Source organism: Heteronotia binoei, chromosome 4 (genome assembly GCF_032191835.1).
Source record: "Heteronotia binoei isolate CCM8104 ecotype False Entrance Well chromosome 4, APGP_CSIRO_Hbin_v1, whole genome shotgun sequence".
Lineage (NCBI taxonomy): Eukaryota > Metazoa > Chordata > Lepidosauria > Squamata > Gekkonidae > Heteronotia > Heteronotia binoei.
The window spans coordinates 145,632,475-145,648,761 of NC_083226.1; the positions used below are offsets into that span (position 1 = coordinate 145,632,475).

Here is a 16,287-nt window from a genome sequence, read left to right on the forward strand (position 1 = left end):
CCAGTGTAGGTGAGCCAAGACTGGAGTGATACGGTCCCTACAACCCACTCTAGTCAGCATCCTGGCTGCAGTGTTCTGTATGAACTGAAGCTTCCAAATACTTTTCAAAGGCAGCCCCATGTAGAGTGTATTGTAGTAATCTAATCTAGATGTAACCAGGGCATTTACCACAGTGGTCAGATCTTTTTTGTCCAGGAAAGGCTGCAGCTGGCTAACTAGCCAAAGCTGGTAAAAGGCACTCGTGGCCACAGCTGCCACCTGCTTATCTAGTAGTAGTCCTGTGCAAAGGTAACCCCAGACCACAGAGCTGTTCCTTCAAGGGGAGCAGAGCCCCATGCAGAACAGGTGACACCTTAAATTTTGGGTCAGACCTTCTGTCCACCAGTAGCACTTTTGTCAGAATTAAACTTCAGTTAATTAGTCTGCATCCTCTCCAAAACTGCCTGCAGACACTGGTTCAGGGTTTCTTCATCTTCCCTGGGGTCAGCTGAGAATGTGATAATGGCTGTAACAGCTAACTTGCAAGATACAATGGAGAAACCATGATCTTGGTATGATCTCAATTCCTTAAGTCTCCTTTTGTTGTTTCCATTTCAAAGAACTCCCTAAGATTTTGAATCAAATAATGCTGCCATTTGTGCAGTTGGACAACTTTCTTGAAAACAAAAGTGATTTGGTGAAAAACTAAATGAGATTAAAGGGGAAGAAGGGGGGGGGGGTTTGGAAGAGAACAGTGTAAGCAGGACGACCATCGTGATACACTGTTCCCCTACAGTACAGTCTACTCAGCCCATAATATGTATTGTTATGCCAAGCACTATCATGGGAGCCCCCACTTGCAGTCTAAATGGTATACCCCATTTCCAGGCTGTCCACCACTTTGAGGACTAGGCGATGTATATTCACCCCTTCTGGTGAACATGAGCACTCTTTGTTCCTTCAGAGCTACTGTACAGTGCCAGGACTCAGCACAACAGTGTTGCTTAAAGAAGAAACTCCAGATTTGAGGCTGGGTTCCCCCCACCCCCGCCGTGCTATTTGATTCGTCTCAGCCCGTCCCTTATCTGAATCTATTTTTGTGTACTTTAATAGCCCTTGGGCTACCTTCTAGTGGAATGTAATTTGATGATTCATCTGAAAGGAGGAGGGGTGGGAATGTCAGAGTTTTCCAAGCTGCGTTATGATACCAAAGGCACCTCTGCAACCCCCACAGGGACAAAAGCTGAACACAGAATGTCACGAAATATGTTAAACTGTTGAAAATGAGGGTGATGTAACCAGCCTCTTCCTTGTAACACTTCACAGTATCATTGCTTTATGACAGAAGCATGATAGCACATAATGTACAAAATGCTGGGACAATTTTGTTAACTTAGGACTTATGAATCTTGGAAATCCTCTTTGTTCTCTCATCTGGAATACTGTTTGTTTTTTAATGATTGTATATGCTGATGAATTCAAAGCAACTGGTATATAAAAACCCTTGATATTTTCAGTTACTAGTTCAGATCTCATCTAGCTGAGAATCACAGGTGGCTGCAGCTGTTTTTCAGATTTTGTTACAAACCTTAATGCTGGTGTCGGCGATTTGGTTCCTTGCAAAAACACATCTGGCTAGAGCTGGAAAGGATTTTGTAGCTATAGAAGCAAATATATAGCTCCCAAACTTGTGTCTGCCTTGTAAGGATAATTTAAGGGCAACTGTGATTTGCAGGGGTGACCTGGCAGGCAGAGGGATATTTAACCCTTTCCCTAGCTGCTGGTTCTGCCCGGCAGGTTGTTTTTTACCTGTTTCTACCCCTTTCCCCAATGTTTCAATACAACAATAAGCCCAGTGAGAGAGAACCATGCAGGGAGCGGTAGAAAAGCACATGTACACACACACAAAACCAACCTTGCTTTGATTATCCCTAAGGAATGCCACTCGCACACTCAGCCCTATATTCATGCTACCGTGGCACAGACATGTTTGGGAACCCATGATTGCCATTGTAATTGTAGTTGTGCTCCTAATTAGCTGTTGGAGGGCTGAGGGTTGCATGATGATGGAATCTGAATGAGTTCGCCTTTCCACTGAGGTTCAAACAGCCTGTAGGGATGTTGTCAGGATGATGTGCAACAGATGGGTAGAAGCTGATTGTGGTTCAGTGAAGGCAGCAGCCTAGGACACTGTTTGTGAAGATGAATGGCTGAAGCCCACTTGGGTAGCACTGAGCTGTCAGAAATGAGAGCAAATAAGGGAGAGAATTGCATTTCTCTTTTCGTTTTGGTAAAAGTGGGAATTGTGCATCCTGCGGCACAACTCCTGATGACTTGTCAGGTTTTTTATTTTTTAATTTTTAAAATAAAACAGAAAAGAAGAGCAGGGGGAAAGAATTTAAAATCCAGCAACTAAGTAGACTTTTAAAAAGAAAAAATGTGAGGGGAGACCCAATTGTCATATAGAGGCTTAGGATGGTGAACACAAACATCTGGCCTTTCATGGCAACGTTACAAGGTATTATTTTGGCAGGAGCTGCTGTTTAGGGTGATGGGTATATCAGCAAGGGTTGAGCTGAACTTTGCATTCAGTGACAGATACAAATGAGCAGGGTGATAAGAATCTTGGCCTTGCTCAGTTTGTTTTTAGAAACATTTACTTGAACAAAAGTAAACCTCAAGATTTGGACAGTACAAAACAGTAGAACAGGAGCTTGTTTTACAATATACAGATGTTAACAGATCTTAAAGCTGTTTGGCCTAAAGACTAAACTCTCAGAATGCATGTCCCAATGTACCTTTTTTGGGGGGGGAGGGGGGAGAGTTGATAGGATTGTGATTGTGGCCAGAGCTCACCTTTCACTTGACCACAATATCTAGCTTTGTTACTTGATATCCTTTCATGCTCCAAGTGGTGATGAGTGGGTCTAGAGCTAGGGGATATGGCTGCAGAATTGGAAGTGATTCCTGCTAGAGAGCCAGTTTGGTGTAGTGGTTAAGTGCGTGCACTCTTATCTGGGAGAACCGGGTTTGATTCCCCGCTCCTCCACTTGCAGCTGCTGGAATGGCCTTGGGTCAGCCATAGCTCTGGCAGAGGTTGTCCTTGAAAGGGCAGCTTCTGGGAGAGCTCTCTCAGCCCCACCCACCTCACAGGGTGTCTGTTGCGGGGAAGGAAGATAAAGGAGATTGTGAGCCGCTCTGAGATTCAGAGTGAAGGGCAAGATATAAATCCAATATCCTCATCTTCTAAAAAGCTGCATTAAAGTTCTCACATCCATACCTTCTGGTCAGTTGATCAGTCCCCCCCCCACCCCGGTGTATGTTGCAAAGGAGCTATTACCAGCCTTAGGAAGCCTCTTTTTATAAAGTAGTATGTACAACTCACTTAATTGGTCTAAAAAATCATCTGTACATATTCTTACCTAAATGTGATAGGCACCTTGTCACATCACGACAACTGGATAATGATTAGAAGTAGAAAAATCTCTCATGTTCCCATCATCTAGAAGAATTCTTCAAAATACAGACATCTAAAAGCTTTTTGTGAATTAGTCATTCATTGTTGGAGGTTTCTTTCTTTTAAGAAAAAGACAGGGTTTTTTTTGTTGTTTGTTGGATGCTCAAACCTATCCAATGCTATTGTGATCTTTTTCGTGAATGCGGTCTTTCTCCTTCCTGTGCTGCATCTCTCATATGCCTTGGGAGGGAACGAGCAAGAGGCAGGAATTTTTGACTCACGTGTTTGGTACAGGAGAGTGAGATGCAGGAGAATAGCTGATAAGGTTTCTGAAATATAAATACAAGAGGCTTCTGCTTGCAGATCTTTTTGAGCCACAGGGATTTTTATGGGGGAACTAAAAGAAATAAGATTCAACACAAGAACAGCTAGTAGAGCAGAGTAAGGAACAGCTAGCTCTAGGATATGGGAAGCGTAATAAACAGAAATTAATGTCAGCAGATGACAAGTACCGTTACATGAAAACTGTCTCATTCCCCATAAAATAGACACTTTTCTACATCTTACATCCAAAGGCATCCAGAAGGATTTAGAAGATGGTATGTGTGTTTGCCTACATGCAGCTGATGGCCTCATTAGGCCTCATAGGGCAGCTGCCCTGTGTTTCCTACCAAGGCTATTCCAAGATGATGTACAGATTTCTTGATCCTATATAGACTGTTTGGAACATGCACTTCCCTTTACAGAGATTTCATGTGTGCAGCAAAGAACTTCTCTCTGTAGTACTTACTGAGCAGCAGTAAGCTAGGTACATTCTTTAGGACAAGCTAAGAAAAGACCCACTCAAAAGGGTACATAAATCCTCTCTTGTCTTAAATGTCCAATCTGCAGTAGATGGTCAGTTGGATTAAGTGTGTGAAAAAAAATCAGATGCCAGTGGAAGGGAGAAACTGAAGGAGAGGAACTGCCAGCATAGGTTAACAAAGAATTAGTTATCGTTCTGTTGCTAGCTCCTCAAAGTTCTCTGTTCCTGACTGTGTCACTTAACTATATCAGTACCAGAAGAAGAGAGAGGAGCTCCCACCTGACAAGATGTACCTGCAAGAAAGTGTGCTTGGCAAAGGTTTTGTAATGTGTTTGCAGATTTATGTGCAGTAAGCAAAGATAGCCTTCATTTGACACTGGTTAGCTTTAATTTGTTAATTTTGTTCTTCTTGCTCTTGGAAGGCTTTTTTTCTGGAGAGAGGAGAAGGCAATTGTAGACGAAGGAAGGTTTATTGGGAAATTGTTGCCTGCTGCATAACCCAATCCTGTTTTGTTTTGCCATTTGACACATACCTCAGGAGACTCCTTTATTTGCATTGTGCTGTTCTAAAAACTAAAACTATAGATTTTGCTTTCTGGATATCTGACAAATAACTGACAAATGCAATAAGTTGGAAATAACTTGTAGGGGAAGGGCCACAGATTTCCTTCATGTTCTGTCTTGTAACTATCTTGCAGACTCTGAACTCGCTTTGATGTACAATGATTCCTCGGTCCTGGAAAACCATCATTTAGCCGTGGGATTCAAGTTACTGCAGGAGGAGAACTGTGACATTTTCCAGAATCTGACAAAAAAGCAGAGGCAATCATTGAGGAAAATGGTTATTGACATTGTGAGTTGCCATTTAAACCTTTTTTCTTATTTTTGAACTCCATGCAAATATAAACTGTAGCTGTAGGTAATTTTTTTTAAGGTACTTGGTATAGTGTTTAAAACCCAAGATAGAAATGGAACAGAGAGGGCTATTTCAGAAGCATTCTGTTTTACCCACTTTTAACTAAGGCAGCTATAGATTTCTGGTAGGTGATCTTGGAGTGATTTGTAAGAACACTTGATCCCTTTGCATCTTAAGTTGGGGGCTGGTGCAGTCTGCACAATTCAGGTTGCCAATTATGAAGTTCTTAGGGTGTACGGCATGCTCAGAGAATTTCTGTCTTCACAAAGCTTTGTACAATGGCCATCTCAGTAGATTTTAGATATTTTAGCATGTCTGTTGCTTCTGTCTGCAACAGATCCTAACTCCACACCATCCCATGTTGACAGTGAGTGACCCCCCTCCCATTGCTTTCTCTCCTCTTCCAAGGTGCTGGCTACAGATATGTCTAAACATATGAACCTGTTGGCGGACCTGAAAACAATGGTTGAAACGAAGAAAGTAACTAGCTCTGGAGTTCTGCTTCTTGATAACTATTCAGACAGGATCCAGGTAAGATGCCACAAACTCAAATCCCTCCATTCCTCTTGTCATATATCTTCCAGTAACATGTGTGTTTAGGCTATCCACATTTCCTATGATGGATGACTATCTCTTCTGAGTAGCATTTATGTACAATCACTGCATCTTAAATAAACATTCTGCCAGTCACTGGATTATTTTCCTAAACTTGAGCTTGGCCAAGTTGGTGTTAACCTTGATTAATTTTGCTACGGCCTAACTTCCACATTTCCTTGTAACTGATCAGTCTTGCACTTAGAACATTTTTGGCCTTTTAATAAAGGCAGAAACTAGAGATGTGAGATAATGGGGAGGCTATTAATGTCAGTGTGAAAAACACCACCACACATCATCCCTTTGCTGTTCAGAATAAACCTTGCACTACATCTATTTTTGAGATTCTGTTTTCACACCTGCCAAATGTGCAAATGGAAAAAAAGGGGGTCTTGTCTCCAGTGGAATAACATGAATGTTTCTCTAGAGAGAAATATATATATATATATAAATATATATATTGTTTATTTTAGGTGCTACAAAATATGGTACACTGTGCAGATCTAAGCAATCCAACAAAGCCACTCCAGCTGTATCGGCAATGGACAGATAGAATAATGGAAGAGTTCTTTCGTCAGGGTGATCGAGAAAGAGAGAGGGGCATGGAGATAAGCCCCATGTGTGATAAGCACAATGCATCAGTAGAAAAATCACAGGTAATCTATTTAATATAGAGAGTAATGAGATAATTTTATTTAATTCATTTATAGCCCACCTTTCTAAGCATTTATAGCCCACTGACACTTCAAGGCATGGAATAATGAGAGAGCCAGTTTGGTGTAGTGTTTAAATGTGCAGACTCTTATCTGGGAGAACCAGGTTTGATTCCCCCCTCCTCCACTTGCAGCTGCTGGAATGGCCTTGGGTCAGCTACAGTTCTGGCAGAGATGTCCTTGAAAGGGCAGCTTCTGGGAGAGCTCTCTCAGTCCCACCTACCTTACATGATGTCTGTTGTGGGGGGAGGTAAAGGATATTGTAAGCCAGTCTGAGACTCTGAGAATCAGAGTATAGGGCAAGGTATAAATTCAATATCATCATCAGATGAAATTTTAGCTCCATGTTATGCTTGCATTTTTTAAAAAACTAAGGGTTTACAGAAAGGTACTAAAAGAATTTGAGAGATACTGTTGTTAAGCATTTTTTGTGGGAATTGGTGATTTACATTGCAGACATTTTGCTGCATAGTGTTTAGTAGAGAGGATGGTTCTGTTGAGTTTGTTTTCCAGTCAGTCAATTTCATTAGACAAACTGATAACGTTAACTCCTTCAGTCTTTGGGATAATAGTTTTTCCTTCTTTTGCATTCCAACAGGTGGGATTTATAGACTACATTGTTCATCCTCTCTGGGAGACCTGGGCAGACCTTGTACATCCAGATGCCCAGGACATTTTAGACACCTTGGAGGACAATCGTGAATGGTACCAGAGCACAATCCCTCAGAGTCCTTCTCCTGCCCCAGATGACCAAGAGGAGGGTAGGCAGGGCCAAACAGACAAATTCCAGTTTGAACTAACACTGGAGGAAGATGGTGAATCGGACACAGAAAAAGACAGTGGCAGTCAGGTGGAAGAAGATACCAGCTGTAGTGACTCCAAAACACTTTGTACCCAAGACTCAGAATCCACAGAAATTCCACTGGACGAACAAGTTGGAGAGGAAGTAGTAGAGGAGGAGGAGAGCCAGACAGAACCTTGTGTGCTAGAAGAAGAACGTTCTCCTGATACGTAACAGTGTGGCAGCTTCATAGCTCTCTGTCTGTCCTCCTCTCTTCTCTTTTTTAAAAAAATAGAAAATGGTTTCCAAAGTGCATGTCACACGGCACAACCATGGTCACGCCTCACTGTCATCTGCCAGAGATGTTTGTTGATCAAAAACTGACCTTGATTACTCAGTTTGGCACTCAGGAATATTGTAACCAGAATTGTTCATCTCCATGGCATCAGAGAGCAAAGGAGAACACCTGCAAAGAACAGTTTTAATGAGAGTTCCACTTGGCAGATACAATTAGAGAGAGTGTCTACTCCAAGCTGTTTTCAAGAAGAGTAAAGGCTGGCCCAGAGCTAGTGTTTGGTTTTCTTTTTGTGTTCTCTTTTAATTTCATGAGAGAGGCAATTAGTAGCAATCATCATCAGGATTTAAAGAAAGTAGCCAGCGAGTGAATCAAGGTTTCTAGTGGAAAATAAATGCACTCAAATAATGGGACACAACATGAATCTGTTATTACCAGTAGGAAGATAAAGCTGTGGAAATGGCGTACTTTTCTAATTTCAAGTCTTCCTGACACATGACTGAAAAAAAAAAAGTGTAGCTCAGTGGGTTGCACTGACGCCTGCATTTTGTATAATATGTAAAATGGAAATCTTTTTGTAGAGTTTACTTTTATTATTAAATGTATTGAGGTATTATATTTAAAAAGAATGCAGCACCCTCAGAACTTCATCTGCCACTGATTCTTTTTTCCCTCCCCAAAGAGTAACTTGCAAGTTTTCAGTACAAATACGTGCTACACTGGATTAATCGAGTTTTATATTTGTTTGCACTTAGATTTTTCATAAGCAATTATTTCACCTCTTCTAGAATAACCCATTGCTGTCTAGACCAATGACAACATCTATCCATAAACCATTTTCATTTTCTCCTCCCCCCCCCCTTCCATTCTGAATTGCAGAAGCTCCCTTTCACTGTGTTGGCATTATTTTCTGGCTTTTAAAAAAAAAAAATCATAATTTTCCAAGAGCAGCAATACGAAATCTGCAATCAGCTCTTTCTCCACCAGAGGTGGCTTAGACTTGCAGGCCCTGCCTTTACTGCTGTGGGCTTTCTCTGCTCAACCAAAATATGGTTTCCGAAATCTAGCCAACCACTATGACAACAGCTTCCTTGACTTTAGGTTGCGTCCATATGGTAGGTGGCTGGAGCCCTGGGGATTTAGCACTCGGTTCCTTACAGTAGGTGCAATAGAGTCCACACTCTGGAAGGTGACGACAGTAGCGGCAGTAGATGTGGGATCTTGAAGCAGCTTCCAAAGACTAAACTTCTTTCACAGCTCTTCATAATGAAAAGTTGGGGAACTCTTTATGAATTCAAATCAGGATTTGCAAGACTGTGGCCAGTATGAATGTGAGTCTGTCTTGCTGTAAATGCAAATCTGTTGCTAATGATATTATTCCTGTTCAGCCATAACTAGCTGTGCATGAGACATCCTTAATAGCCTTGCTGTTCTACCAAATAAATTCTCATATGGGGGTGTTCTGAGTGCTGTGACAACATGACATTGCAGGCTGTACTTATACAAACAATTAGGCCAGGTATATGTGGAGTTATTGATGTGCATCTCAGGCTGTTTCCAGCAGTCCCTGACCCCCATCTGGTCCCCTTAAATCTGTTTTGGCCAGCAGATGTTACATAAACAATATTCAGTTGAGGTCTTTTAATATCCAGCTTCATAGCTTTTGACCTTGATTATCCCAATTCCTTTAGGTTTTTAAATTTATTTTACTAATATCAACCATAGTCTTATGGGAAATATCCAATCAGTGATTTTTTTGGTAGAAATCAACAGATATGCTGAGGGCGAGAAGTTCATCGTCAAACAAAACTGACAGATCCAAAGAAACATATGCCAAATAAGGCATAAGCCCTGATCCGACACAGAGTTAGCTGCAGGTAAAGCCATTGGTGTCATTAGGTTTGACTGCACTTAACTGCACTGGGTTGTTGCTTTATTGTGCAACTACTGCTATAGGTGGAGCTGCATACTGGGACAGGCTTCAGATGCTGGTCCATGTCTGTGCTGAGAGACATGGAGTATCCTCACCCAACTGTGCTGTGGTTACAACGTACAGCTTGCACTGCCATGCACATGACCATGTGTCATACATCCCATTGTTTCTGCAACTGTGTCAACATGGAGCATTTGCTTGCCCATGTACACCTAGAGCAGTGACCAACATATATAAAGAACAGCTGTTCAGCATATACGAATGCATATAGTGTGAACCAACAGTATCACACTGACATTAAATGGAGAGGCTGCATGGATGTTTTGACACAATTGAGCAGAAATAGAATTTAGTTTTGCTGAATCAGGGAATGTTATGGCTTTGGTAAGTTATTGGCTTTTTAATGAAAGAACTGACTGATCATTTGAGATTTTTTTAAACATGCATTTTAATGTGTCTACTCTACCATTTAATGACTTTAAGGGGGGGGGGACTAGCTGGAGAAGTGAATCAAAGAATTTCACTGTGTTGCTATCCCCATAAACTCATGTTCTCCCTTTGCTATTTTAACATTGTTCAGTCCCCAAGAGTGCCTGGAATCTTAATGAAAAAAGCAATATCAATTCCAAAAAACCAATATGGATCTGGAAGGGTATTTTATCTGCACTAAAGGCTTAATCCTATGAAGTGGGGAGCACTTTTGCTTGAGTGAACAAGAGCATATGGAGCTCTGGCCCCATACACTAACTTAAGCATGGGAATCTTTGATATAATGGGATTTTCCATATGCTTAAATTTTAAAGGTTGGTGGATCTGGTTAAGTGTGCTTACCATATCATAAGGATAAAATTTCATTAAAAAATGGAGATGTAAAGAAAATACAACCATATTGTGTAAAATACACCCATACACATGGACAATCAAGTTGTAGAAAACACAATAAGTTTTAGAGCCAGGGATCGAATGCACTGTACAATCTTTTGTTTTTTATTTTGCCAAAGTGTGCTTTAGCATTGCACACTGCTTTAAAACAACAATACTGTCAAAAAGTGACTTTACATGTTTTCTGTGTTTGTTTGTTTTTTTGCCATAAGAAAAAATGCAATGAGTTGGGTACTGTATCCGGGGGAAGAGGAAAGAGTGGAATCTGAACTTGTGTCTGACAGTACACTTTAGCTTGCAAGTTACTGTACTCAGTTATGCTGTGTGTTTCCTTTTAATTTCTGTCATTCTTTAAAAAATTGTGATCAGACAATATAGGTTGAACAAATCACATTCAAACGGTTTTTTTTTTAAAAAAACAACTTGAATGAAATGAACTTTACAGAAAGCTTTTGACACTTCTTTTAAAATGCATTTATTTATTTATTTTTATTTGTGCCATGCATATTTTTCTCACCAAATGACCTTACTTGTAATAAGTCTTGTTTGTCTCTGTTTACAACCATGTATTTATTGTAATGTATATACTGTAATGTTAATTGTAAATTATAAGTTCTTATTATAACATCATCCTTGCTTGGGTGGTGTTGCTATATTTGGAAACTCTTGGTGAGAAGAGAATTAATATTGTGTATACATTAATCCCTTTGTACATTCTTCCTCCCACCCTGTAATATATCCTCTGTCACCTTAGAGCTTGTTTATGGAAGAGTTGAGAAAAAATATTAAAAAATAAATATATAAATTAAAAGCTGCAGGTCTTTGGTCCCAGGGCTGTGCCTTAACTTTAAATGATATTTTCTTCTTGTTTTGCTGCATTTGAAAGAGAGGTCATTATGGAACATGGGCTGGGCATATCTCCACCATCCATTTTGGCTGTTTGGGGGACTTAGGTGGCTGTGGCCCCAATCTAGGACACTCCTCCCCCCCCCCCCCAGTTCCTGTGGGCTTTTACCAAAGCTCAAATGGGTACATACTTGGGCATCAGCACCCCCTGCCTATTGGGAGGGGGGTACTTTCCCATTTCAAAATGTCTCTCAAGGGATCATTGCCCATCCTCCTTTCTTAAAAGAAACACAATCACCATTTAAGCTAACAAAAGTGAGTATAATTGATCCGGGGAAAATTTGTACTCCACCAGGTGAATTCCCATTCATTTTAATGCTGGAAATGTTTTGTGTCTGTTATCCTTAATGCTGGATTGTCCGTTAGAGTTCCTTCATTGTCCATGGGAAATATCTATGTCAAACCTTTCCCCTCTCCGACACTAATTAGTGGTTCGAGCAGCTAAAAGCTTGCTTCTGTACAACTGTGTCTATGGAAGTGTGTGTATATATAGCATAGGTATAGAGAATGAACCTAACCCTTTAGATCTTGGAATTGGAACACTACCATTCTCTCCACTACCCCTTCTTTCTGTGTCCTAAATATTGTCTTGCAGCTGTTCTCGATCACGTAATTTTGTGGTGACAGATACCTCGCTACCATTCCATTCCCGCCCAGCCCTTGTAACCATGTGACTTGTTCAGTGAAAGGAGAGATTCTTTTTTCAAGGAAAACCGGAGCCTCCTTTGTTTGACACAAACTGTAGATTATAGCAGCCCTGGCCCAAAGGAATATTATTGCTTTTGTTTTAAACAGTATAAAAGGGACACTATAACAACAGGATTACTGAACAATATTTTTGTTGTTGTTTTCAGTTTGATTTTGTTTCCTTTGGGTATGTCTTTAGAGTGGCAAATTGTGTGAACATTGCAAATAATTCAACGGTTTCTTAGCCTCTCTTTCAGCCTATGGGATAGTACTGTACGTCAATACCTTCATATGAAATTTTTATATGCAATGGAAAAGCATGGGTTGATTCTGCCTAGATACTGTACTTGACCATCTTTTTGCAAATAAATTTATCTTACACTATAATCGCTTCTCTGTAATAAGGGTTTATGTTTTGTCTTAAGGTTTGGTGCCAGAAAACAAACTGAGTTTAAGGTGGGTAGTCCTGTTGGTCTGAAACAACAGGACAAAGTTTGAGTCCAGTGGCACCTTCATTGGTCTTAAAAGTACCACTGGGCACAAACTTTTTTCTACTGAGTTTAATGCTTAATTCTAAAAGGCTATTGTGTGATTAACTCACTGGAAGCCGGAAGTTGTAACTTGCCCTCTTCCTTATTGCATAAATTCTTTTTATATCTCTCCTTCTTTTATGGAACTTAAGATGGCTTGCATAAGTTTCCTGGGAAGGCTCTTTCCTAGGAACATACTAGAGTTGCTTCCACACAAGGCTGATTCCCCATTATCACATGCCTTCCAAGTATACATAAAGGAGAAATCGAATCCAGTTTAAAAAACCCTTGTTCTAGCAAGCACAAGGACAACTGAGCAATTTCTACCTAAAATGAGCAAAACAACAGACTGTAATGCTGCACTATAGCAAAGAACAGAAACAGTCACATAAGACATCTGTTAAGACATAAGACGTGTTACTGGCTCATAGATGATGATATAAAATTATATTTTATATTATCCATTTTATAACACATCTCCAATGCCTTCCCAAGATACAACTTGTTGGATGTGCATGTTTCTGTTTTGCAATGTGCACATGCATCAAGCCCACTGAGAAGCTCTATTTTGTACATGACTTGCTTTCATCTATGGTGGTTTTCAAGCCAGGAATGTGCAACAGGGTGGAGGCAGGCCTCGTTTTGGGGTGGAGCTTCCCGGAGCAGCGCTGCAGAAGAGAAGCTGGCCCCACACCAGCCGCGTTGCCCAGCTGCTCCCAGGCAACATGGCCGGTGCAGGGCTAGTTTCTCTTCCTAGGCTGTTAAAGCCCTTAATGTCAGTGGGGTTGACATATGCAAATGAGTTGTGCTAATGAGCTCCTGCACCTCTTTTTCTACAAAATGAGTCCTGAGTGGGGGACTCTGAAATGTATCCCGAGGGGCAGCTTGTCTGAACCTGTGGCCCTATCTCTATTGCTAACAGCTGTGTATGAAGTCCCTAGACCTAATTGCCTGGTCTGCATCTCACTTCTAAGTTTTGAGATAGGCAGGACTGGACCTGCAGCCCTTTGAGTGATGGGGAAGAGGCGCCTCACGGGAAGGTATGTGGGACTTACTACCAGGCTGCTACCATTTCAGGATTACACTAGGAAATCTAGTGCAACAGCAGCAGAAGCCTATAGCCACTACTCGACTGAGGCAAGCCCCTCAGGCGCTCCATCTTGTACTCTGCCGTTGCTACACACTCTTGCCTTTGAAACTGAATGCCCAGATCAACAAAGGCTAGTAAAAGCACAGCAGGGACACACTTTTGACTGCACTAAATAAAAGGTCCATTCACAAAGGACACACGATCTGAGCAATGGCTCCTTGTACGTGAAATGTACAACGTATGGTGCAGTCAAATATTTAAACATTTGAGGCTGTTAATCTTTTACTAATAGCAAAGTTAGCCAAATCTGAGGATACATAAATCTAGTGACTGAAGCTGTGAACAGGCGAGACAGATCTTTCTACAGACCTGAAAAGGGTCCTGGGCTTGCAGGAAAATGTGAAATCTAAAATAATTACAAATAATACATTGGGGGGGGGGGGGTTAAAAAAAAACTTGAAAATGAGAAAAGGAATTCCTATAGCTTTAAGCAACTGATTTTCTCAGCTTGACAATCACAATATTCCAAGTTGCTTTGGTCCCCCCACTTGGGAGAAAGGTTGGGTATAAAAATGGAGATCAAATAGAGCTGAAGATGTGAGGCAGATAAAAGGTAGGTAATGGTATGTAAATGGATGAGAAGGAAAGAATAAAGCAGGGAAAGGGGAAAGGATATGGAGGTTGCCAGGTTGGTATGAGAAAGACTGGAACCCCCCCCCCCCCGCCCCAGGAAGTGCACGAAAGCCATGGAAACCCCCCCCCCCCCCAGGAAGTGCATGAATAGCACTGAACCTGAGGCCAAGAACCTGGCTGTCCTAAGTTAGGTACTGAAAGCTAAAGCAGAAAAGAAAAATGTAGTGGGGAAAAGCATATACGTGCCTACTTTGCTTGGACTGGTTGGCTAAGCCACAAGGCATGTCACTAGACTACAGCCCCCCTAACCTTTGTGCATGTGGATAAAGTTTACCATAATTTGCCTTTGTTTCATTCGGATTATTGTTGAGAGAAATTGTAATGCTTTTGCTAGTTCACAGAGGCCCATGCAGCTAAAGGGTTAATGTTCATTCTTCTTCATTCAAAAAGTCAAGAAGGGGAAGGTTTGCTTGAGCAACAGAAATGCATTTTCTAATGAGAGGGCTCAAAGGTCTCTATTCTCCATGAATGGAATCATTTTGAGGCAAAGCTCAAACACAGCACATTTCCTATTACTTCCAAGCGTGTTGGCATCGAGCAAAGGACATTTGCCAGGTTAGCATTACACCTTGTCAAGCATGTGCTATGGCCAGCCTCTCTTTTGGAATGTGATCCTGTTCATTTCTTCCCCCCCCTCCCCCCCCCCCCACACACCAGAAGGGATTCAGAAGCCATTTAAACAAAAAAACAAGAATTCAGTGCAGATTTGCGCATCTTGTTATGATGTGCTGCACCACTAACTCTGTGTCGTTCGGCATCAGTATCACATTAGCCGTTTGCATCCTCTGCTCAAATAAGAGTTGACAAAGGCATACTTTACCCACATGCCTTTGCTGTGTATGAATGAAGCATCATTCAGCCGTTTCTGAAAGCAGGACGATCTGATGCTGAAACTGAATGGCTCCAGAAATCCTGTTTCCTGCCTGCTTTCCAGACCTAGTGCCTTGCTGTGACCGACGTACATCTCAGTGTGTTAGGAAGACTTCAGTTGCGTTTATAAAGGATTAAAAACACACACTTGGGTTTATGAACGGACGGTTCTGCATTCATGGATGTTTTCTGAATGAACGTGCAGGATAGCCTCAGCCAGTGGCTGTATCTCTTTGTCTGCAGACTATGAACATTATGAATAATCAGAAGGATTTCCACTACCGACACCCCCATTTTCTGCTGTGCTAGTTAACCAAACTGGATGGATTTTAGACCACCACTGACATTTCTTTGAAGATCTGCCAGAGCTGATCATTGGGGCCAAAAAATCTGATCAGATACAGGCAGCTTTAGGGGGAGAGGGGGAGTTTGATCCAAGTCACATCCTATGGTGGCAACAGCCCTTTGTGTTACTATTTGGAAAAGGCCATACTGCATTCGTAGTTGCTCTGCTCCTATTCACTGAGCTCATTTAAAAGCATAGTCAAAATATGCATGTGAGGAAGAAGAAAACTACAAGGGACCATCACAAGGCAAACCAGTTGGCCTGCAAGCACATCTGACCTTCAGTCAGAGGACATCCTCTATTAAAAGACCAGTAAGGAGCTGCTGGAGGAGGCACTGAAAGACTAATCATGTGACAAATGAAGCAGGTGTCGTGAAATGACAGCAGAAAAGTACACCTGCAATGCTTTAGATTACTGTGGATGGACATCCTTAGCTGATGGGCTATTCAGCAGTGTCCTTCCATGGTACAGCCTACTGAAGGTTCCACCTCACCATTGGGCTCCCAAATAACTTTTCTAGAAGAAGAAGACTGCAGATTTATACCCTGCCCTTGTCTCTGAATCAGAGACTCAGAGCTGTTTACAGTCTCCTATATCTTCCCACACACATCCACAACTGACACCCTGTGAGGTGCGCATGGCTGTGAGGGCTCTCACAGCAGCTCCCCTTTCAAGGACAAGTCTTGCGAGAGCAATGGCTAACCCAAGGCCATTCCAGCAGCAGCAAGTGGAGGAGTGGGGAATCAAACCTGGTTCTCCCAGATAAGAGTCCGTGCATTTAACCACTACACCAAACTGACTCTCACCAA

At 41.6% G+C, this 16,287-nt stretch overlaps 1 protein-coding gene across 8 annotated transcripts in view; it reads left to right on the forward strand.

Annotated features, from left to right (window-relative positions):
• PDE4D (phosphodiesterase 4D) overlaps window positions 1–12,335 on the forward strand; it is a 596,108-nt gene extending 583,773 nt beyond the window's left edge. For all 8 annotated transcript variants that reach the window (XM_060235952.1, XM_060235953.1, XM_060235957.1 and 5 more), the window contains 4 exons: window positions 4,940–5,094; window positions 5,566–5,688; window positions 6,225–6,407; window positions 7,063–12,335. In XM_060235952.1, coding sequence (XP_060091935.1) covers window positions 4,940–5,094; window positions 5,566–5,688; window positions 6,225–6,407; window positions 7,063–7,479 — 878 coding nt within the window. In that variant the 3' untranslated portion in view covers window positions 7,480–12,335. The remainder of the gene's footprint in view (window positions 1–4,939; window positions 5,095–5,565; window positions 5,689–6,224; window positions 6,408–7,062) is intronic.
• The last annotated feature ends 3,952 nt before the right edge of the window (window positions 12,336–16,287 follow it).